This window comes from Fukomys damarensis, unplaced genomic scaffold (assembly GCF_012274545.1).
Source record: "Fukomys damarensis isolate Sample0158 unplaced genomic scaffold, DMR_v1.0_HiC HiC_scaffold_39, whole genome shotgun sequence".
In the NCBI taxonomy this organism is placed as follows: domain Eukaryota; kingdom Metazoa; phylum Chordata; class Mammalia; order Rodentia; family Bathyergidae; genus Fukomys; species Fukomys damarensis.
In genome coordinates this window covers 31,656,154-31,681,457 of record NW_022900951.1, presented here as the reverse complement: position 1 = coordinate 31,681,457, position 25,304 = coordinate 31,656,154, and the positions used below count along the sequence as shown (strand labels likewise).

Sequence of the window (25,304 nt, the reverse complement as noted above, 5' to 3'; positions counted from 1 at the left end):
CGGTTAACACAACAAATTTTTCTGTGGGCTATAATTAACAATGTACTTTGACAGATTGCAAATATATTAATGTCATGCTTTCATGCAATGTATAAGGACATACATTGCCACATCATTAAATATAACTGATTTTTGGCTTCCTGTTCTCTTGCCCCACCCCTTACATGAAGGCCCAGGGACCCCAGCACCTCTGCTCTCCTGGGGATGCAGATGGTCCTTCCAGCAAGAGCCATACCCTCTTTCTGCTTGGCCCTCATCCACCTTCAAATTTATTCCATCAGATCAGATAATGTCACTTGAGCTTGTAGCCTTGCTTGAGAGGCAGCAAAGCAAGGAGCTCAAATAGTTTCTCTGCCTGAATACTATAATTCTCCATATGCCACGCAATATTTTCCTGAATATGTGGAGAAGATTCCTGGTGTATCCACACAGAACCTTTCTGAAGTAGCAAACGAGTGCAGCATTTATTTCATTGGAGGCTCCATCCCTCAGGAGGATGCTGGGAAATTATGTAACACCTGTGCTATGTTTGAGCCCAATAGAACTTTACTAGGGAAGCAGAAAAATCCATCTATTTGACATTGATGTTTCTGGGAAAATTACATTTCAAGAATCTAAAATATTGAGTCCTGGTGATAGTTTCTCCACATTTGATACCCCTTACTGCAGAGTGGGCCTGGGGATCTGCTTCAACATGTGCTTTGCAAAGCTTGCACAAATTTATGCACAGAGGATGCCAGCTCTTGGTGTATCCTGGGGCTTTCAATTTGACCACTGGACCAGCTGACTGGGAGTTGCTTCAGCAAGGCCAGGCTATTAAGAATCAAGGATTACAAATCTCTTATATTGTTTGGGGAGACAGCATCATTATGAATCCTTGGGGCAAAGTCCTAGACAAAGCTGGCACTGAAGAAATGATCTTGTATTCAAATATAGACCTGAAGAAGTTAGCTGAAATACATCAGCAAATCCGAATTTTAAGAAAAAAAGAGACCAGATCTCTATGCAGTGGAGGCCTAAAAGCCCTAAAGATTGTTTCCAACATGTCACAAAATAGGAAGATATGATTCTGCAGCATAATAAACTCCCTACTGAGTCTGTTTTCTGGGGAGGAGTGTTGGGGTGTGAATCCAGACCTCACAACTTCTGAGTACATGGCTCTGAGTTAGACCACTGCTCTCTATTGAGTATATCTTTTTTTTTATTTTCTTCAGATTTTAGCACTTTTTTTAAAACAGGGTTGGGCTATGTTCTCCAGGCTGCTCTTGAATTCACTATGGAGTCCAGGGTGGCTTTGAACTTGTAGAGATACTCCTGTTTCAGCCTCCTGAATACTGGCATTATAGACATGTGCCATCATGCCTGGCTAAATTTTAGGCTTTTCGTGCTCAGAGAACTCTATTGAGATAGGAGAGCCTCAGAACGCTCTCATTCTTCACACCATATTAAATAAAAAGGACACAGGCCAGTGTCAAAGAACAGAAAAAGGAGGGGCTGAGTCTGAAATGTTTGTCATACTTAAGTCACATCACAGCAGATGGTAGGAGTAGCAGATCTTGGTATCCTGGTTGTTGACTCACCTTATACAAATATGTTTATGTAATGAAACACTCATCCCACTTGCTGGAGTTGCAACCAATTCTTTGTATAACTTGGATTTGGTGTTAGTCTTTTCCAAGAAGTACCTTAAATTTTTTTTTAATTTATCTGTGGAAAGCAAGGTGATAGATCCATTTTGTTCGTTAGACAAAGTGGTAGTCTCTCCCCTTCTAGCTCCCTTTAGGCTCTTCATGTTGAAGGAGCCAGGGTTTCAAACCCAGACCCTTCTGGCCTTAAAGGAAAAGACTGGGTCAGCAGTGAGCTCCCATGGAAAAACAGCAGGGGAAGTATTGGTGAAAACAATTCAGTATGAATCAGCGAAAGAATGTTTTCGTAGGGTTCTGTCGAAAGTCTCATGTCCTCCTGCTTTTCTTTTTGCTTTTTACACTTTCTCATCCTATAGACAAAGACCTATTGAGCCTAATTGTTCTTAGACTTTTTGGTCTTTTGCACAAACAAAAATTAAGGACTTGAACATGTTTTTGCTTACATATGTTATATCTAGTGGTGAGCTAGTAATTGTTTAGCAGGCAGCTTTCTGAGGAAAAAAAATCCTGATTTTGAAGTAATATTTGCCAATTTTCATGGTGTTGAAGGTGTCAACATGATACCTCTGTCAGAGTTGGGAATAGATGTGCAGTCAGCTCTGGTGACCTGGTGTACTGAATGATCTAGCACACCACTGGTTAAATATAATAGGTATATACCATACTGATAAAATGTAAATATATATGTGTGTGTGTGTGTGTGTGTGTGCGTGTGTTCATTCTATTCAAACTGTATAGAATGAAGACATGTCATTTAATCTCTGGAAAATAGTGCTGTGTTCTCAAAACAAGCATGAAAAACAAATGACTTGTTAAAAAGTAAGTGTCCAGGGGCCGGGGATTTAGCTCAGTGGTGCATGAACCTGCTTGGCAAGCAAAAGTTCCTGAGTTCGATCCCTGGTGCAAAAAAAAAAGAAAAAGTAAGTATACAGTTTGGTATAATTTGACATATATGCACCATCCTAAAACTTTTTCAATCAAGACAGTGAACATATTTACTACTCCCCAAATTTTCCTTGTGTTTATGTATCATCACTCTGCCTATTTCTCTATGGCTCAGCAATCACCAGTAGTATCACTGTAGATTAGTTTGTATTTTCTACATTTATGGAAATCTTTCCACATGTATTTTTTTGCTATGTCTTCTTTGACTCATTATTTGGAGATATTTTTGTGGGGGGTTGGCAACTTATTCCTCTTTTCTTCCTGAGTAGGATTCCACTGTATGGAAAAATATTATACACATATATACATAAATATATATGCATCTCATATTTTTATCTGCTTAATTGTGGATGGAAATTTGGATTCTTTTTCATTTTGACCATTATGAATAAAGGAGCTGGAAATACTAAAAAAAACAGATTTTTGAAAATACTTTAAATATATTTACAAGGTCTTGGACCAAAAACAACAAATACTTATATAAGTCAGTGTTCTCCAAATTTAATTAGTGCATGAAACTTTTCTTTTGTCCTTAAGTGTACTTGTAAGCAAATTTATATTCAATAGTCATCATGAATATTGCTGTTTTCATTTTTTACTCATTATCATGGAAACTAAAGTACTTGGAGATCTCTGTTATTGCAGAGCATAGGCATTAAATATTCCTAGCATGGCTGGCACTGAATTAGAGAATTCTAGTCCCTTCCCCCATAGAATTCAGTCTTACAGTGACAGGAACTATTATAGACATTATATGGCACAGCATATCATAACATTTCTGTAAATTAAAATGAAAGAAAAACCGATTAGAAAACAAATGAAAAATTCCTTATAGGAGAACAGTAATTCAAGGAAAAGAAATTTTTTCACAAAACACAGCAGTCAGAAGGATGTGCTGAAGGTAAAAAAACAGAACTCATGAATATTATATAAATTAAAACTAATCTCCATTAATGAAGGGAAAATAAATACAACCTCATATGAAGAAAATCTAACATGTCATAAACAGAGCTAACATTAAAAAATAGCTAAGAGATACCTGAACAAAAATTGAAAGAAGATAGGAGGTGACTAGAAGTTCAGAAAGAAGGACAAAAATTTAGGGTGAGTTTAATGACTATCCTTTTCCTGGTAAATTTTTAAAAACATATTTGAAGATTGAAGGGAATATCGATATTATGAGACATGAAATACAATGCACATAGTGGAAATATTTAAGATATTAAATGCTATTTTTAAATGGTAAAAAGACTCAGATGAAAGTGAGGTTTCCACATTACTCTTAATGTAGCAAAGATATTTATAGTGATTTGGAATGCATTAATATTACACTGACAACAACTATAAAAATAAACTATACAATAATACATTTAAAACACTATAGATAAATAAAATAGATTCCAAAAACTCCACAGGTAACCAAACAGGGATGTGGAACACAATGAACAAACAGAAAATGAAAAATAAAATAATGGAAATAATCCTTATCAAAAATTGTTTTAAATGTAAATGATTTTAATGAACACAAATAAAAATTAAGTAATTGTACAAAAGTAAACTTCAAATTAATAGCAGGCAAATTTATATAAGTAGCGCACATGAGAGGAGAAAGGAACCCTTCTCCATTGTTGGTGGGAGTGCAGACTGGTGCAACCACTATGGAAATCAATATGAAGATACCTCAAAGAACTAGGACTACAGGTTCCATTTGACCCAGCCACCCCTCTGCTGGGTATCTTTCCAAAAGAATTTAAAAAATCATATCACAGTGATATATGTGCACTTATTTTTATAGTGGCACAGTTTGTAATAGCTAAAACTTGGAAACAGCCCATTTGCCTATCAGTTGGAGACTGGATAAAGAAGATGTGGTTTTTCTATAAAATGGAATACTACTCAGCCATAAAGAATGAGAAATTAGAGTCATTCATAGGAAAATGGATACATATTGAGGATATACTCTTCTGTGAAATAAATAAATTACACATGTGTAAATACTGAATAGTTTCTCTGGTGTGAAAAAAACTATAATAGTACATAAGATCCTAATGGCATAATTGACAATTTGAAATAGGAAGAAAAGGGCTAAAGGAGTACGGGAAGTGGGAGCATAGGGGAAAGGAAATAAGCGAAAAGAAAAAAAATATGAGAAAATGAAAAAATGGAAATAAAGTATTTGTAAATAGGGAAGGGAGGAGGGAGTGAAGGGAGGGCAGGATTAAGGGGAAAATATGAGAACCAAGACCTGTCATGTAAAGGTACAAGATCCCAATAATGATTGTAACTGCACTGTATACCTAAAATGTACCAATAAACTCAATTAAAAAATAAATAAAACGTGAATGTCCACTCTCATCACTTTTATTCACTGAAAGTCCTAACGAATGTAAGAGGCATAAAAGGAAATACAGGCAAATAGGTTGGAAATAAAAAAATACAACTGCTCCTATTTATGGAGGCATGAGTACCTGTGTAGAAAGTGCCAAGAAATCTAACAACAATCCTCATTGAACCAATCAGAAGACACAAGGTAAACACAAATAGTTAAACTGTATCTCTCTAACTAGCAACAAATATGTGGAAACAAGTTAAAGGCACCAAACAAATTATACTTACTCCAAAAATGAAGTGTTTATGTATAAATATACTAAAACATGTGCAGGATATAGAAGCTGAAAATCATAAAATACTGATGGGAGAAATCAAGATGTAATGATAAACCCTTAGCCAACCTTGTCAAAAAAAAAAAAGGCTCAGGTCCATGCAATTAGGAATGAAAAAGGTGAAGTCAAAACGCATTCATCAGAAATCCAGAGGATCATCAATATATACTCTGAAAACCTGTATTGTAATAAAATGGAAAACACAGAAGAAATGGACAAATTTATTGATACTTATGAATTACCAAATTTGAATGAAGAAGATAAAAAAATTCTAAACACTCTAATTACAATCAGTGTAATTGAAAATGTAATTAAAAGTTTACCAACTAAGAAAAGCTCAGATCCTGATAGCTTCACTGCTGAATTCTACAATTTAGAGAAGAACTACTGCCACTACCCCTTAAACTCTTTAATGAAATTGAAAGGGAAGCAATACTTCTCAATTAATTCCTGGAAGAAAGTGTTACTTTGATTCTCAAACCAGGGAAAGACCCAACCAAAAAAGAGAACTACAGGCCAATCTCCTTAATGAATATAGATGCAAACATCCTTAATAAGATACTGGCAAACAGAATACAGAGAGAGTGTCATCAAGAAGATCATACACCATGACCCAGTTGGAATTATTCCTGGGATGCAAGGATAGTTCAACATATGTAAATCAATAAATGTAATATACTATATTAACAGAGTGAAAGACAAAAACCATATGATCATCTCAACAGATGTAGGAAAAGCATTCAAAAAAATTCAACACTGATTCATGATTAAAAAAAACAAGCAGAATATTGGAATAGATGGTCTTTATCTCAATTTGATAAAGGCATTGTATGAAAAACCAACAGTCAACAACATGTTAAAATGGCCCAAAACTGAAAACCTTCACATTAAAATCAGGAACAAGACAAGAGTGGCCACTATTACCACTCCTGTTCAATATAGTTCTGGAAAAACTAGCAATTAGACAAGAGAAAGAAATTAAAGTAATAAAGATAGGAAAGGAAGAAGTTAAACTGTCATTTTTTGCTGATGATATGATGCTTTACATAGAAGACCCCAAACTTTCATCAGAGTAGCTGGATATGAGATCAACACTCAAAAATCAATAGCCTTCTTGTACACAAATAACAGGCTCACTGAGAGAGAAACTAGGGCAACAATTCCTTTCACAATAGCATCCAAAAAAAATGAAATATCTAGAAATCAATGTAACCAATGAAGGGGAAGTCCTCTACACTGAAAACTACAGCACTCTGAAAATAGAGATTGAAGAAGATGTAATATAATGGAAAGATATGCCCTGCTCTTGGGAAAGAAGAATCAACATAGTGAAAATGGTCATACTACCAAAATTGCTATACAGATTCAATGCAATTCCGACTGAAATTCCAACAGTATATTTCACGGAACCAGAGAAAATAATCCAAAAATTCATCTGGAACCAGAAGAGACAGAGAATAGCAAAAGCAATTCTAGACAACAGAGACATTACAGGGGATATCACAATCTCCAACTTGAAACTATACTACAAAGCCACTGTGATAAAACAGCACGGCATTGGCAAAGAAAAAGACCTGAGGATGAGTGGAATAGACTGGAAGATACGGACACAACTCCAGATGTACTCAGCTATGTCATCTATAACAAAGGAGCCAACCATCCCAAGTAGAGGAAAGATAGCCTCTTTAATAAATTGTGTTTCAACCTGCCAAAGATTAAAACTAGATCCTTATCTTTCACCATTCACTAAACTAAAATCCAAGTGGATTAAAGATCTAAATATTAAAAAGATAACACTAAATTTGCTGGAAGGTAAATTAGGCAGAAATCTTGAAAACATTGGCATAGGAAAAGACTTTATGAAAAAATCCTCTGTAATATGGGAACTAGCAGAAAGAATCAATAACTGGGATCTTATCTTATTAAAAATGTTCTGTACTGCAAAAGAAACCATCCACAGAACTAAAAGACAACCTACAATGTGGGAAAAAAATTTACCAGCTTCTCCTCAGACAAAGGACTATTATCTAGAACATACAAACAACTCAAAAAAATCAGACCTCCCCAAATAATATAAAGACCTGATTCAAAAATGGGCATCTGAAATGAACAGACATTTCTCAACAAAGAAGTAAAAGCAGAGAGTAAATATATGAAAAAATGTTCCACATCACTGGTCATTCGAGAGATGCAGATGCAAACAACACTGAGATTCCACCTCACCGCACAAAGAATAGCTGCTATCAAGAAATCAAACAATAAAAAATGTTGGCAGGGGTGTGGGGAGAAAGGAGCCCTTCTTGATTGTTGGTGGGAGTGCAGACTGGTGCAACCACTGTGGAAATCAGTATGGAGATAACTGAAAAAACTAGGACTAGAGGTTCCATTTGACCTACCTATCCTTCTGCTGGGTACCTTTCCAAAAGAATTAAAAGAATCATACCACAATGATATATGCATATCCATGTTTATAGCAGCACATTTTATAATAGCTAAAACTTGGAAACAGCCCAATTACCCATCAGTTGGAGACTGGATAAATAAGATGTGTTTTTTTTTTTTCTATAAAATGTAGTGCTGCTCAGCCAGAAATAGTGATAAACTAGAGTCATTCATAAGAAAATGGATGAGTACTGAGGCCATACTCTTAAGTGAAATGAATAAGATACATGTGTGATTACCAAATAGTTTCTCTGGTGTAAAAAACTAAAAGTGTAGATAAGATCCTAGTGGTATAGTTGGTAATGTGAAATAGGAAAAAAGGGGCTAAAGTTGTAGGGTAAGTGGGAAAGGTAAGGGAAAGGAAATGAGGGAAAATAAAAATATGAGAAAAGGAAAAAATGGAAGCAAAGTCTCTGTAAATAGGGAAGTAGGAGGGGGGGTTAAGGGAGGACAGGGGTATGGGGAAAAAATGAGAACCAAGATTTGTCAGGTAAAGGTACAAAATCCCAATGATAACTGCAAGTGTACTGCATATTAAAAAATACCAATAAACTCAATGAGAAAAACAAAGAAATCAAGTAAGATCTAAATAAATAGATGCATCTTAGTGTAATAAATATCATGAATTAATATAGTATAGTAAAAGCAGTACAGATTACAAATATCAGCAACTGATCTATGGTTTTAACACATTCCTTTCAAAATAAAACTAGACAATTTGTAGAACTAAACGACCTTATTTTAAAATGAATGTGGAAAGCTTACTGAACTAGAATAGCTAAAACAATTTTCAACAGAATAATCAAGTGAGGGAAATCATTGTACCTGACTATAAGCTGAGGATAAATGGAACAGAATACAAAGTGAAAAAATGGAACCACATAAATGTATCTGCTTGATATCTGACAAAGTAGCAAAATCACCTTAATAGAAATATAGTCTTTTTAACAAATGCTGCTGGATATTTATAGTGAAAATATTAAATCTGCAAATTTTGTATCTTTGTTTACACAGAGCTCTTGAAACTGTATTTAATGAAATAAACTGGAAACAAGATTAAATATCACATAGTTTCTCTTATATGAAAAACTTAACACATATGCAAAGGGCAAAATAAAAAATAATCAGTAAGGACATAGATCTTTCCAAAATGTGAAGGGAATTAAGAGATGAAAGGGAAAAGAGCTTGAAAAAAAATTTAATTCTACTATTCCACATAAGGACTGTATTCTTTATGCATTGGAAACATGTACCAATAAAAACTAAAAATTAAAGAAAAAATTAAACCTTGACCTAAACCACACCACACTTAGTATATAGTAAAATATATCATTTTTTTACATTTGAAATGTAAAACTACAAATTTTAAAGCAAACATGAAGAACATATTTGAGATTCAATTCTAGATGAAGAGTGTTTGGACAGGACAAGAGAAGAATAAAGAAAAAAATGATAAAGGTAACTTTATCAAGATTACAAATTCTGGGGCTGGGGATTTAGCTCAGTGGTTCCGCAGCCTGCCTTGCAAGCTCAAGAACCCGAGTTTGATCCCTGGTACCAAAAAAAAAAAAAAAAAAAAAAAAAGAAAAAAATGGGTTGCAAACTCTAGTGCCATACAAATCCTGTTAACAGTTTGATGTTGAGAATGTACAAATAATTTTCAAAACTGAACAGAAAAATTAAACACATCCAATTACAAAATACTAAAAAGAACTAAACAGATGCCTACCAAAGAGCAGTTACCTATGGTAAGTACATGAAAAATGATATGGTGACTTGAGTTTCCTGTTTACATAAACCACAAATATGTTGTTTGGCTTACAAGGAACAGTAAGGACCAGCTTTGTTTAGACATGCATCGGCTTAGCCTAATTTTTTATTTATTTATTTATTTATTTATTTATTTATTTATTTATTTATTTATTTATTTATTTATTTATTTATTTATTTTGGTACTGGAGATAGAACTCAAGCCCTTGCGCTTTCAAGGCAGGTGCAAGAACCACTGAGACAAACCCCCGGCAAGCCTAATTTTTAATTGAGTCTTCTTTCATTCTCAAAAAATCCAGATCAAAACAGTGAATTCTATAGTCACCCTACCTACAAAGTTCTATTTGACTCCAAATAGAACACATGATTATACATGTAACTATTCATCATTCATTTTTCGCAAAATGTATACATGCATACCCAGTACCTTTGGAAAGGTAATTTTTGTGATAAATATAATGCAGAGCCTTAGCCATCAAGAATCAGAAAGAAATTATCAGTTTTAGAATGAAGAGAACCAGTTAGTTAAGCATTTCCCTCACATATTCCTACTTCTCAGGTTTTGTGCAGATTAAATGTAGAATCACTATGACCCAATAACATGAAACCCTTCATTGTCTACTCTCAAAGCTTAGATCTGTGTTTTTCATAGACAGTCTTAACCCTTATTAAGAATGATCTGACCTAAAAAAATTCTGTAGCTAAGAATATTAAAGTACTTATAATTAGATCTTAGTACTTTAAACATACAATCTCAGGGAGTATTTACATGCAACTGTAGTGTATTTAAAGTATTACAGAATTATCTTCCAATCGACCAGATGAAGCAAGCAAATCTACTCTCCCCAAAGCACCTACAAAACTGGACAGATGTTAAAAATGGACCATTTTAGGATTCCAGAAATAGACCAAAGGCATACAATAGACTCAGAAGTGATTTTTCAGCAAAACTGTTGAACTTTAGAGAAGGATGTGTAAATGATACCACATTATGTGATTTCACTTCTATGAAATATCCAGAAAAGGCAAAGCTGTAGAGATAGAAAATAAATCAGTGATTTTATGAGAAGAGATGGGAACAAGAGTTGATTGCAGAACAAATCAGTATAGGTTACCCGATCATCTCCACATAGGTAAACAATTCAACAACCCAACACCATTAAAATTTAGATAGAAAATGATCCATGTATCTCTGAAAAAATACGGTGAAACATTCTTTGTAAGGCAAATAACAATATTATTTTAAATTTCAATATCTACTTACTTGCTTTTGCTTCTTTTTTTTGGTCCTGATTTTGTACACTTTCTTTTTCAGTTTTTAAATAAAAATTTATGAAGTCTATAAAACTGAGTCATAGAAGCAGTACCATTTTAACTTAACTAACAAAGATGACCTGCAGAGTTTTCTATCTTAAATGTTGTTCAAATTCAGCATAAATTATATTTATAAAGCTATTTATATTTTGTTTGATATATTACTTTGTTGGACTTGCCAGCCTGAAGTTCATAGTAGATTCCTTTTGTAAACCAACTCCTCTTATGTTAATGATTTCTTCCACTTCAGGATCAGTAGCCATCAAGATCAAGGGAAACTTCCAGATTCCATCTTTTATGCTCTCTATTTTCAATGTAACATTAGACCTTGAATATGAAAAAGAGATTTTAGAAGCTTCTATAGGAAAACAAACAAAGAGAACAAATATAGCAAATCACTATCTAAAGTCAAATGTAAGCAGACTGTTAGGTTGAAGCAAAAGAACTGGAACATTTAATTCTCAAATAATGTAGAAGACTGTGAGTTACATTGAGGAAAAATTTGCAGATAATTTATATTATCATGATGTCGCTGTGAGGTAATTATTTTGCAGAGCATTTTATCTGATCTCTATTCTATATAAACCAGTGATTTGTGTAGAACAGATGCTGGAAATTTTCTGTAACCAGCACACATTCTTACTAGAGTAATTGTGGCAAATGAATTTAAATTTTACAATAATAAATATTCCATTTGAGATATTTCTGTCACAATTAGCACTGTGAGAAAGTCTTTTCAACTCTTGCTTCATAGAGAAAGATTATATGGTCTCTGAACAACTACAAATTGAAACTTTTTAAAATTAAGTTAGTATTTCTAAAGACCATACACCTTGCAGAGTACCATGATTAAATGGCAACTGATTCAAGGAAGAACGTTAATTAGGATACACTTTCAAAGCATTTGCCTATAATGCACAGTGGAGAGTAAGAAAAGTGCCTGCAGTTGAAAACAGTTTTCTGTTTGTGTTCCTGCCTGGGTGGAAATGACTCAAACATATAACTGTGGTTGCAATAATTCAGGATTGGAAAACAAAATTAAAAACCATGTATCTTAAGTGTCACAAAGAATAACTTTTTAAACTTTACTTCTATAGATAAGCCTGTAAATATATTCAACCATTTTGGAAACTGGACAATGTCTTCAAAAATTTGAACACAACACAAAATAAACCAGCAATTCCACTCTTGGTAATTGCTCTAGAGATATGCTCGTAAGGTTTCAAGAATTGATGAGCATAAGGATTTTTATTACTGCATTGTTTATGCTATGAAAAAAGTGGAAATAAAATTTTTAAAATTCTATATCAATAGAGTACTGGTAAAATAAGTATCTTATATAAAAACAATGAAATACTATGCAATATAGCTTAGCCAACATGACTGCTTTATCAAGTTATAGTTGAAACTTTCAAAATATGAACCCTAAAACTATACCTCTAATTCTCTTATCTTTGAAAATAAACTATTTTCCTCTCATTGCAGTATTTCAGGAACTAAATTTCCACTTTTACTCTATCTTCCAGGATAAACAAAACTTCAAAAAAAGGATTTATTTATTTATTTAGTTTGTTTGTTTGTTAATTTGTTCTCTTCCAGAGAACCATCCCAAATACATTTGGAACAGGGAATGGTAGAAGTAAATAAATAACCACATATATGCACAAAACAGATTTGATAACTTATATCAGATTATCACCCCAAAGCTACAGAATTTTATGAATCATGTATACAAGTTTTTCCTAAATAGTTCTCCAAATATTTTTCAGTAGATTCTTATTGTTTCTAGCATCAATGACCAACTTATAGCATCAAGAACATATGTGATCAGAACGCAATCAAATTTTCCAACCTTATTTTGTCCTTTACTCATTACATCAGAGAAGATTGCCCTTCTTACCATTCATTATTCATAGTAAACATTTCCTATTCCTTAGTCTCTTCATTTGTTTTCTCCTCTGCCTCAAATGCTATTCCCAGCTGTTTTCATCTCCAAAATTTCAATTCATACCTAGTTTCTGGGAAGCCAAAAAACCTACCACTTTGATGTACATCTTTTGGAATTCTACTTAACCCTATTTATTTCCTCCTAGGACATTCACAGATTTGCTTATACACTTATTTCTTCATTAAAGCTCTCCCTAAACTAAATAATCCAAAAATATGGGACTTTTGTCTCTTATATGAATTAAAAGACTTTTAATAAATTAATGGACTTATACAAATGACTATTGCTGAATAATTTCAGTCAACAGCCCAATTCTTTGAGTGAGTGGGAAAGTATTGTGTCAACATTATTGGCCAAGAGTGAGCCAGACCACACTCAATTTTAGGGATGACAAGATGGAACCATATTATGAGCAATTTTTTGTATCTACAAATAGGTCATATTATCTATTATAAAGTGTCTCCTCGAACTCTGTAATAGAACTTTTGGCTCTCACATGTTCAGCTCTTCAGCCGATAAAATTTTCCAGGTAGAAAAGCTAAGGTAATTAGTATTTCTAAAGATAGAATAAGACAAATTAATTTATCATTTCTGTACTTTTAAAAAAAGTTCACACTTGTATTAAATATTTTACCTTGATAATACTGTGCCCCTTCTAGTTTAAGTTGGGTTACCCCATCATTAAATTAACATAATACAGTGCTTTTGTAAAAATACTAACAAATAAACAAAAAACTATGAAAATGAAATAAAATGCAAAAAGTGTAATGTCAACATTTATATACTTCATTTCTCCTAGCTTAATGTTATTATTATTTCTTGAAGTTGACCCTGATATCTTTTAGTTATTGGAAACCTATTCATATGAATGAATAGTTACATCAAATATATAGCTGCAAAGTTTAAACATGATTTAAAGCACAAATAATACTTTTAGTTGATTTTTCATTTTCAATGTGTATATTATACCTTAGGTATATTGTGGTTTTTACCATTATCTCTACATCCAGACACAAATAAATTGCTATTTCAGATGTGAAATAACATATAATATTTATAGCTGCTTTCAGTTGTACAAAAAGTATATTTAAAGAAATTGGATGATGTTTCCTACAGGACAGTCATCGAAATCCCACTGTTTTTTATTAGTATAGGTTGCAATATATACTGATTACAATCCTTGTGTGAGTTGCTTCATATATATAACAAATCCTAATTCTTTTAGTAATCCCCTTCCTCTCTCTATTTCTTGGTTCCTTTACTTTTTTTTTTTTTTTCAGTACCAGGGGTCGAACTCAGTACCTGCTTGCAAGGCAGGTACTGCACCATTGAGCTAAATCCCCAGCCCCGGTCTCTTCACTTGCAAAAAATATCTTCTTTCTAACCTATTATATTTTTTGTTCTTTATTTATACTTCGATTTTCTCATATAAGAGAAATCATGTGCTATTTAGACCCATGTCTGGTTTACTTCACTTTATTTTATGGTAACAAAATGCGTCCATTTTTCTACAAATAACTCATTTATTCCTCTTTATGGAACAGTAGGATTGCATTGTGTATTTTTTTTTTTTTTTTTTTTTAGGTACGGGTACCTGGAATCAAACTCAGCAACTCAGGACCTTGTGCTTCCCAGGCAGGCTCAGCAACACTGCGCTATATTCCTGGCCCTGCAAACGTTTGTTTGTTTAACCATTTGCCTGCTGATGGACATACAGGCTGCTTCCAAGATTTAGCTATTATGAGTTGTGCTGTTATAAAAGACTGATATTCATGTACCACTATAATATGATATCTTTAACTCTTTCAGGAAGATACCTAGAAAGGGAATAGCTGGGTTAATTGGAATTTCTAGTTTTAATTTTTTGAGGAATCTTCATACTGATTTCCATAATGGTTATATTAATTTGCCACCTATAATGTAGAAGAATTCTTTCCCCAAAGCCTCAGAAAGCATTTGCTATTATTTAATTTCTTGTAGATGGCCATTCTTTCTGGAGAAAGGTGGAATTTCAGCATTGTTATAATTCTCCTTTTTCTAGTGGTCAAAGATGTTGAACATTTTTTCATGTAGTTATTTGTTTTGTGTTTCTTCTGAGAAGTGTCTATTCATTTCAGCTGTCCATTTTGGATTGAGTCATTTATTTTGAAAGGTCTTTTTTTTTAAGTTCTCTGTATATTCTACATAGTAGTTGTCCATTCCAGGAATAGCTGGTAATTTTTTTCCCATTCTGTAGTTTGTCTCTTCACTCTGTTGGTTGCTTCTTTTTTTTTTCTTTTTATTGAGTTTATTGGTACAATTTAGGTATACAATACAGTTACATTCATTACTGGGATCCTGTACCTTTTATTGCTTTGTAGAAACATTTTAATTTGATATAATCCTACCTGTTGACTCGGTGCTATTTCATGTGCAACTGGGATTCTATTCAAGAAATCTTTCCCTATGTCTATGTGTTCAAAAGTTTTACTTGTTTTATCCAACACATTAAGTGATTATGTTTTAAAATTTAGATGTTTGATCCATTTTCATGTTAGTTTAATACATGATGCTTCTAGCTTCAGTCTTTTTTGTTCGTGTGGATGGCTAGTTTTACAGCACCACTTGCTAAAGAGGCTATCTTTTCTCTAGCATAGGTTTTTGGTCCCTTTGTCAAACATCAGATAGCTGGTATTGCTTCTGCATCCTTTATTTTGTTTCATTGATCCACATGTTTGTTTTTATTTCAAAAACATGTCTGTTTTTTGCTTTTTAATCACTGTAGCTTTGTAGTATGTATGTATGTATGTATGTATGTATGTATGTATGTATGTATGTATTTATTTTTTTGTACCGGGGATTGAACTCGGGTCCTTTCGCTTGCAAGGCAGGCCACCGAACCTGAGCTAAATCCCCAGCCCCTGTAGTATTTCTTAAAGTCCAGGATTGTGAAGTCCACTGCTTTGCTCTTGTTACTTAAGATTGCTTTCGTTATTCTAGATCACTTCTCGTACCATATAAATTTTATGATTGTTTTCTATAGATCTTAGGATTAATATTGATATTTTGATTAAGATTGTATTAAACATGTATATAAGTTTTGCAAATGTGGCCATTTTGACAGTATGTGTTCTACCTATCCAGGAGTAGAAGATACTTTTTCATTTTCTTATGTCTTCTTCAGTCTCCTTTTTTCAGAATACTATAGATTTCATTACAAAAGTATTTGGATTCCTTGGTAAGGTTAATTCCTATATATGCAATTTTTCTTCATGCTATTGTGAACAGTATTATTTTCCTCTTTCTTTCTCTATGAGTACATTATTGGTCTACAGGGATGCTTTGATTCTTGTGTTTTAACACTGTATCCTGCTATGCTTTGGAATTTTGTTAGAAACGTTTTGGTGCAATTTTTGGGGGGTCTTCTATGTAGAGAAACATATCATCTGCAAGTAATGATAATTTTATTTCTTATTTTCTTATATATATCACTTTTATTTTTTCTCTTGACTGATTTATCTGGCTAATATCTCGAGAGCTATATTGAACAGGAGTAGTAATAGTGAACATTCTTATCTTGTTTTTTATTTTAAAGGGAAAGCTTTCAGGTTTTCAACATTTAATATGATGTTGGCCATTAATTTGTCATAAATGGCTCTTATCAGGTTGAAATAAGTTTCTTCTACAACTATTTTCTTCAGGGTTTTTATCATGAATGCATGTCAGATTTTTTCAAGGGCGTTTTATGATTCTATTAAGATGATCATGTGATTTTTGTTCTTCCTTCTATCTCTGTGATATATTACATTTATTGAATGGCACACGTTGAACCATCCCTCCAACTTTTGGATGAAGCATATTTGGTGATGATGTACAATCTTTTTGATGATTTCCTGCTGTTTGCCAGTATTTTGTTCAGGATGTTTTCATCTATTACATTAAATAAATTGACCAGTATTTCTCCTTTTTGGTTGAGTCTTTCTCTTGTTTTGGAATCAGGCTAATGCTAGATTCCTGAAATGAGTTAGGGAGTACTCCTTTACCTTCAGTTTAATAGATGATCTTGAGAAGTATTGGTATTATATATTCCCTAAAGTTCTTACAGAATTCACTGATGAATCCATCAGATCCTGGTGTTCCTTACGCAGAAGTCTTTTTAAAAATTATTCTTTCAGTTTTACTGCCTATTATTGGACTTTTCAGGGATTCTACATCTTCTTGGTACTCTTCTGGTAATTCAAGTGTATCTAGGAATCTATCTATTTTATATGGATTCTCTAATTTACTGGACTAAAGGTTCTCAAACTAGTCACTAGTAATATGTTTTTCAGAGGTATTCATTGTGATTTCACCTTTTTCATTTTTAATTAGTTTTATCTGTGCCTTTCCTTTCCCTTTATATTAACATTAGCTAAAGGTTTGTCTATTTCATTTCTACTTTTGTAGAAGCAGTTCTTCAATTCATTGGTGGTGGTTGTTGTTTTTTTTTTTTTTTGTCTCAATTTCACTAGTTTCTGCTCTGATCTTTACAATTTCCTTCTTTGTACTAGCTTTGGATTTGGGCTGTTCTTGTTTTTCTAGGACCTTCAGGTGTATGGTTAGGTTATTTATTGGGGCTTTATCTGTTTTTCTGAATGGGGTATTACAGCTATAATTCCTCTCAAGACTGCTTTCATTGTGTCCCATGAGTTCTGGTATTTTGCTTTGGCATTGTAATTTGATTCTAGGAACTTTCTCATTTTTTTCCTTGATTTATTCTGTAACTAACTGATTAATAAGGAGAGTATTGTTTAATTCCCATTCATTTGGATGATTTCTATCATTTCTTTTGTCATTGAATTCTAGTTTCATGCAGAATTATCTGATAATGTGTATAGGATCATTTTGATTCTTTTGCATTTACTTAAACATGCTTTATTGGCTAGTGTGTGATCTATTCTGAAGAATGTGCCATGTGCTGCTGAAGAATATGTGTCTTCCATTTGTTGGGTGCAACACTGTAGATGTCTGTTAAGTCCATTTGTTCAATGGTTTGTTTCAATTGTGACATTACTTTGCTGATTTTTTTCTAGTTGATCTATTTGTGACAGTAGTATGTTGAAGTCCCCCATCATAATTGTGTTATGTTTATCTGATATTTTATGCCCAGTAGTGTTTGTTTTATGAAGTTAAGCATGCCATTGTTTGGATTGTATATGATTATAATCGTTACAGTTTTCCTTAACCAATATGTATGGACCTTCTTGCCTTTTGGCTTGGAGTTCATTTTGTCTAAATATAAGATAGTTATGCCTGAGTTTTGGTGGATTTACATTGTATGGAATATGTTTTTTATCTTTTGAGTTTTGGTCTGTGAATTCTTTTTTGATTCAACATGTTTCTTGTATATCTCATTTTGTTGAGTTTGTTTCTTCATATATTATGCCAGTCTGTGTCTTTTGGTTGGGGAATTGAGACCACTGACATTAAGAATTATTACTGAAAATTATTAACTTATTTCTGTCATTGCATCATTGTCATTTCTTTTTTTCCCCCTTCTGCTAAATTGCTTATCTTGCCTAGTGTATTCATGCTACTAGAGCTTTGGCATTGTTTCATTGTCTCTTCCTTGACTATCCTTAAGAATTGTGTGTAGTGGTAGTTGGTCGTCATGAATTTCTCAAGGTGTAGCAGACACTTGTTCTCAGTATGAGCAGGCTACAGAGGTACAAGGTTCTTGCCCCTCCATGATTCAGCTGTGTTACGTTGGAAATAGTACAATGGCCTGAGTTCATTTCCAGTCAACTGACTCCAAGTGAATTCTTTCCTTCTGAACCATTTGCTCTCTTCAGCAAAGATATGCTGTGCCCTCATTCTACAGTCCTGCCTGTTTGATACTGGTTACCAGCAGGTGTCCCAAGGCCTGCCCAGCTTCCCTGCTTTCCACACTTGTAACGAATAAACACTGAGTGTTATGGAAAGTCTTTGTATTTGCTGCACAGAGCAGCTTAGATAAGCCCCAAGACTTAGTTTCTCTAAAGTTTCTGTCTCTGATTAATTGTTTATTCCTATAGCTTTTAACATTCTATTCCTCTGTTGTTCCTCTGGAATTATGACTACTAGGTGTTGTGGAGAAGTTCTTTCTTTATCCTGGCTATCTGGGGTTCTACATGCTTCACTTATTTGTATGTTTAATTCTGTCCCTATATTTGGAAAGTTTTTTCCTATTATTTCTGAACAGGTTTATCATGCCATTTATGCGGTTTTCGATGTTTTCATTAATTGTAATTAATCTTAGATTAGTCTTCTTTGAGTCATCCAGAAGGTGTTGTATCCATTCTTCTTGTTCTCTTCTCATTTTCAAGGTGTCTCTGAATAACTAGTCTTTGACTGCAGCCTCCTAGTTCTGACATTCTATCCTCACAACGCTACTCATAATTTACTAAACTTTTTAATCTTCTGAATTTGTTTGGTTTCTTTTCATGAACATTAATTCTTTGCTAAATTAGGTTTTTGTGTTTTGTATTATTTTGTTTAGCTTTTCCAGCATTTTATTAGTGCCTTCTATAACCCTGATCGTTTTATATGTTAAGTCCATTATCTGTTTAGTTATATTTTCTTTGAAGGCACCTAGCACCTAATTGATCTGTTTTTTCTTATGTTCTCTGTTATTCTATCAAAATATTTGGCTGTGTGGCTGTTGATTTCCTTTCTTTAAGTTCTTCATCGATCGGCATTAGGGGATTTTGGAGTTTTGGAAGGCATTTTGCTGCCTTGTCTTCTCATGGTTCTCCTGTTTCTTGTTGTTTTATTTTGTGCTGATATTTTAGGGAGTTTATAGTGGAAGGACTTGATTGCTAGTACGAAGATCTCTTTAGCTAGTGTCTGCTTCTCAGTGATGTAATCTTGGCACGGCTAACTATATGCAATTATCTCTGCCCCAAGGTCTGACTACCTCCTTTAATATGGAATGGAAAGATGCAGTATAAATGACCCAGCACCCAGTTCTCTGGGAATGGACTTCAGTATTATTAGTGACAAAGAGGTAATCTGGATATTGGTATAGAGAGAAAATCTGTTATTAACAACCAATATGCCAAACTGGCAATAGCAAAAAAATCAGCAACAATATCATTACAGACAAACTGGATACTGATGTACATAATAACCAATAGCTTACCACCCTTAAGTGTGGAAAAGTGGTCTATAAATATAGCATAAACACTAAAACAGTAAGTATTTACACAGCAGGTACTACTAACACAGTATCTAGTAAATGTGGCAACAGAATCTCCACTAACAATAGAAAATAATTCAACAGTAATAGCATAGTTATCCAACTATCAAAAAATTATAAACTGTAATGATTATACTAGCAAAGTAAGGAAGCATGGGAGAATGAAAAAAAAATGAAAAATTAAGCAATGGAAGATAAGGAGAGAAAATGAGAATAATGATGGTATTAAGGAGTAAAAGGAAATAAGGTAAAATTAGAAAGGTGAAGCAGAACAGAAAAAACCAAGAAAAAGGAGAAAAAATAAAAATAGGCACAAAAAAAGGAAAAATATTCAACCCCCACAATTCCAGTGAAGGAGGAAGTGAAAATAGAGAAAACAAAAAAGAGTTCAAAATATTTTTCTATGTTATTTTGAACAAGCGATTTCATACACAGTTTGAAGTGCAGATAGTCATAATTTTCTCTCCCTAGTCCTCCTGCTGTGGGTTTGTGAGGTATCCTGCTATTGCAGGTGACCCTCTGTCCATTAACTCAAGGATGTGGCAACCATCCCAGACCAGGCTTGTACTTGATCATATTGGTAGATGGGGAAAAGCAATCAAACCTCTGATCTGTGCTGCATGTAGGCAGCAAAGCAATGGTTCAGGCAGGCTGCTGCTGTACCGAAGGCCAACATTTTCAGACCCAGCAGCTTCTGAAAGTTATATAGTGGGTTTTTCTTTTCACCATGGAGGCAGGATCCTATTTCCTCCCTGGCCTGAGATCATACTGCTCAGTGGGTCTATTTCTAGCCTGCACTCTCCAGGACTATTTTCCATAGCTTTATCACCCAATCACCATGGGCCTGTAACACCTGAAAACCTGAAGTAAAACTGTTTTTAGTTGTTCTGAGGCTCAGTCTTAAATAATCAACCTTTTCCTGAAATAGTACCTGAATTAATGTCTCTAGCAATATTGCAGGCCTTGCATTGGGTTTGTTAATAAACTTGCCTGCACTTAGAAGAAATCACTTTTAGAGTAATACCTTACACTGCTTTTGCTGTTTACAATAGCTGTGGAGTTTTCATAGCATAGCACTGCTGGCTCATTCTGTTCTTTCTCAATTGACTGCTTCTGTTCTGAGAAGTAGCATCAAGAAATATCACACCGTTAATATATATTATCTGGTCAGCTTTTAAAAATGAAGATCTTATAAAATGTACTGCTATTTTTTTGTGAATATGATACTCTAATAACTTTAGGGAGACCATAGTTCTTGAAATATACCTTGTAATTCCTATCATTTGGATTATTATAACATAGCTTATTAGTTAGAAATAATCAAGCCCAGAATATTTTTCTTCATGGTATCAAAGAAATAAAATTATCCAAATAATGAAATATAGAATGAAAACCAATGTTATTTAGTTTACTTTAGTAATTTTTTTTGAAGAAAAGGGGAAAGAAAGCAGGTTTACCTGGATGGTTTCTCTGGTGTAAATAGTAGCTTGAAGACCAATGATATCATGTTATTTTCGATATCAGAACCTTGTGTGCTCAAATATAAATCCACAGTGGATTCCAAGTTAGACTTCACAATTTCAGATTCAAATTCTATTTCATACTTGAATACACGTATTTTAGAAACTGCTACAAAAATCAAGATTAAAATATATTTCAATTTATTTAAATATGTATAGATTGAACATCAACTTGTATGTTAATATTAAGCATGAATAGAAAATAAGTCACACATGTGTAAATACCAAATAGTTTTTTTGGTGTGAATAAACTGTAATAGTAAATAAGATCCTAATGAGATAACTGACAATGTGAAATATGAAGAAAAGGGCTAAAGGTGTAGGGAAAGTGGGAAGGGTAGGGGAAAGGTAATAAGGAAAGGAAAAAAAAATAGGAGAAAATGAAAAAGTGGAAATAAAATGTTTGTAAATGGGGAGGGGATCAGGGGGTGAAGGGAGGGCATGGACAAGGGGACAAAATGAGAACCAAGACCTGCATGTAAAGGTACAAGATCCCAATAATGAATGTAACTGTACTGTATACCTAAAATGTACCAATAAACTCAATGAGGAATAAAAAAGCATGAATAGATATTTAGAGAGAGACAGTATATGTATTTTACTAGTACATGTACATTACTAGTGATGTAATACTATGTAAAGTTTTGTTAAAGGTAAATGTGTGAATATAAAAAAATAAACATAGAGGATAATTCTCATTATCATTAAGTCATTACAATTCAGCCTTGAAAAAAAAGTGAAACAAATTATGAATATATTAATTATGAAACAAAAATACTCTAACATGTGCTCTGTATATGCATTAAAGTCCTATTGGCAAAATACATAAAGAATAAGGTTTAAATATTGATTTTAATAAAACAATAATGGAAGTGCATCTCAAACTATTTAATTTCTGCTATATTTTGATAAAATAGGCTGTAATTTATGTTTTGTTTTTGAAATATTATAGACAATATGGTAAACAATATTTTCTTAGATTATCAGGGAAATTAACATTAATTTTGTACACTGAGCATAAAAATATATTAAATACAACTATCATGTAGACAATAGTACTAACACATACTAAATTTTCTCTTTACATATAAAGATACAAAACTGCAAAGAGAGGTTAATTGCATGAGGCTCATGGAAGAAAGATCAGAGTACTATGAGTTGGCCTAGTTCAAAGTTGATCTAATTTCTAAACTCTGCTTCTGGTGTATAAAATTAAAAGAGATCTTTAGATTACATAATTTGAATTTGGAACTGATAACGACTTTGAAGCAATCTTAAAATATACCAGATCACTTTTTACAACTGCTTAATGTTAACTTGTGTTACTAAACTTTGATAAACAGATTGTGTATAATCAAGTTATACTTCATTATTAATCATAAAAGCTTAATCAAATAAAATGTAATAGACCAATCCACATGGTCACACATGAAAATAAATGTCTAACCTCCTAAATTGCATTTTCATCCTGTGGACAAAATCAGAAATTTCTGTTCCTATCAATAACCATTTTATGTTTTGACAAAATCTGTATCTGTATAAAATATGTGTTTGATTTGAGAATTAAACATGGAAATGTTCCATAAGAAGAAATAATCCATAGAGGGAGCATAACATTTAAGAATATTAGAGTCCCTGTGAGGTTATAAGATTTCCATTTTACTGAATTATAATAATAAAGATTTATTCTTTCAGTCCTGGTAATCAAAAAGAGGACTGCATGCATGCTAGGCAAGAATTTTACCACCGAGTTAAAGAAAATTCCATGTAAGGAGGCAACATGACTGAATAGAGGAGAAGCCATGTTGGAGTTACTTAGAGAAAATCAACTAAAAACACAGGTATTTGGGAGAAAGGGAGGGACATACATACTGATGCCAAAATCAGTCTGAAATAAGAGATTTGTAGATCAAACAAAACATAGGCAAAGGACTTCATACAATGGCAAATCAGCATAGGGAGACCTGCAGGGCCTCTGACTGCATGCAGAGCCGAAACTGCCATTCTGGGATATTTCCAGGAAACTGGTGGACTGCTGTTGCATGGCAAACTGAAGCCACATAAGATAGATTTGAGCTATAAGGCTCTCTGTCTCTTTTGCCTTCCTCCAGAGATTTTTTGCAGCCTGGCAGCAAATTTCAGTGGTGCACACACACAAGGGCAGGTGACCAGGAAGCTGCTTCCTCCCCACTGGGCAGGCAGGCTTGTTTTGTTTGTCGTTCACCATAGCAGCTAACTGGAATCTCAAGTGCCAAGTTTAAAGATCACAGCTAGGGCTTTGAAGGTAGTGAGTGGAACAGCACCACCCCTCCTGCACTGCTCACACTGGTGTAAAAGAGAGATGTGTGAGAGAGGGACTTGGGACATAAACAGCCTTGGGCTGCAGCAGGGTAAGTAGTAGGAAGTCAGCATTCCTTCCACTCTGCTTCCATCTGCATAAAATAGAAGAAGGAAGTGGGGCCTAAGCAGCTTCAGCCCTCTCCACAGCAGCAGCAGGGCCAACAAGTCAGCCAACAGCACTCCCCTTTTCCTGTTCCCAGTGGAATGAGAGACTAGAGAGGCCTGTCACCTGAGTGGGATACAGGAGGCTGCACAAGGGCTGGGAGGAGCCAACTATACATGAGACTGGGAGCAGCCTTGGACTGTTCCTGTCCAAGGGTATCACAGCGACTAAAAGAGCAACACAGAGATAAACTGTAAGGAGACATGGGTAGGCCACTGAGGGGTATCCAGAAAGTTGCTGGCTGAAGACTATGGTGCCAGCCCCAACATCAGGAGGCCAAGATCATGCCCACACCCAGCACTAATCCTACTGCAGATTTGGTAGGTTTTCCCAACACAGATTTAGGCTCTGACTTGGACACTAAGTACTACAGAACTGAGGAAACCAGAGTAATTTTATTTTTATCATTTGTTTTATACTCCTTTTTCTTTTTTTGGTTGTTTTATTTTTATTGTTTTGTTTCATTCATCTTTTTTCTCTCTTTCAACTATCTTTCTTGATTTTTTGATATTTTCACGTAAGTGAACATTATCTCTCATTTCTCTAGTTCACTTCAACATTCTTTTGCTTTCTCCTTCATTCTTTCTCTCCTACACCTTCTTATTCAGTTTCTTATAGCCTGGATTATCAGCCTTTGTCTTGAACTTTGCTTCTACTATATTTCTCATTTATCTATTTTTTCTCTATCCCTCTTAAAATACTCCCCCATACAGTAAAATCACTCCAGTAAAGGGAAACTCACTGCATACAATTTCCTGATTTACATTGGATTTTGTTATATAACAGTTGATCTTGTTCCTATGGGTAAAGATACTAAATTGATAGTTACCACAATTTGTGAGTTTCTAGGCTGTGCTCAATGCTATCATTCTTGCTAACTGTACTACTTTAGCCAAGGTGTTATACCTGTTGTAGTCTGTTGTTCTCCCCTTGTATGACAACACTGTGGTTGTCTAATCAACACCATACTCCAGTACTAAAAGACTGGGTGCTGAGTAAAATAGCCACTTCTTATTCCTACAAATTAGGAAGGTAGAATCTTGGAACAGACCACAGAGGCCATCTCTGAGGAATAGATACTTCATAGGGAATTTTTGATAGTAATGATAAAGCTACCTATCATAAGCAATTTATCAGCATCAACATAGAAAACAAATTAAAATCTAAAAAATAGAAACTTACAAGACACAGAAGCAAAATACAACCCCAGACCTCCAGGCCACCCAGGAGAAGTCAAGGTGATGAGACGGAGGAAATCAGAATCTACCCACAGTAATTTTCTGAAATGGGAGCTGTAAAAGTAAAAGGAAAAAAAAAACAGTATAATGAGGCTATAGTGAAAATCAGATAAGAAATAA

At 33.9% G+C, this 25,304-nt stretch overlaps 1 protein-coding gene and 1 pseudogene across 1 annotated transcript in view; one reads left to right on the top strand and one right to left on the bottom strand.

Moving 5' to 3' along the window:
• Cfap47 (cilia and flagella associated protein 47) overlaps positions 1-25,304 on the bottom strand; it is a 423,126-nt gene that overhangs the window by 34,431 nt on the left and 363,391 nt on the right. Inside the window, exons 61-62 of the mRNA XM_033760546.1 lie at positions 21,381-21,552; positions 10,946-11,107 (exon numbers count right to left, since the gene is read on the bottom strand). Of these exons, the coding sequence (XP_033616437.1) occupies positions 10,946-11,107; positions 21,381-21,552 (334 nt within the window). The remainder of the gene's footprint in view (positions 1-10,945; positions 11,108-21,380; positions 21,553-25,304) is intronic.
• Positions 211-1,020, top strand: LOC104870516 (annotated as a pseudogene).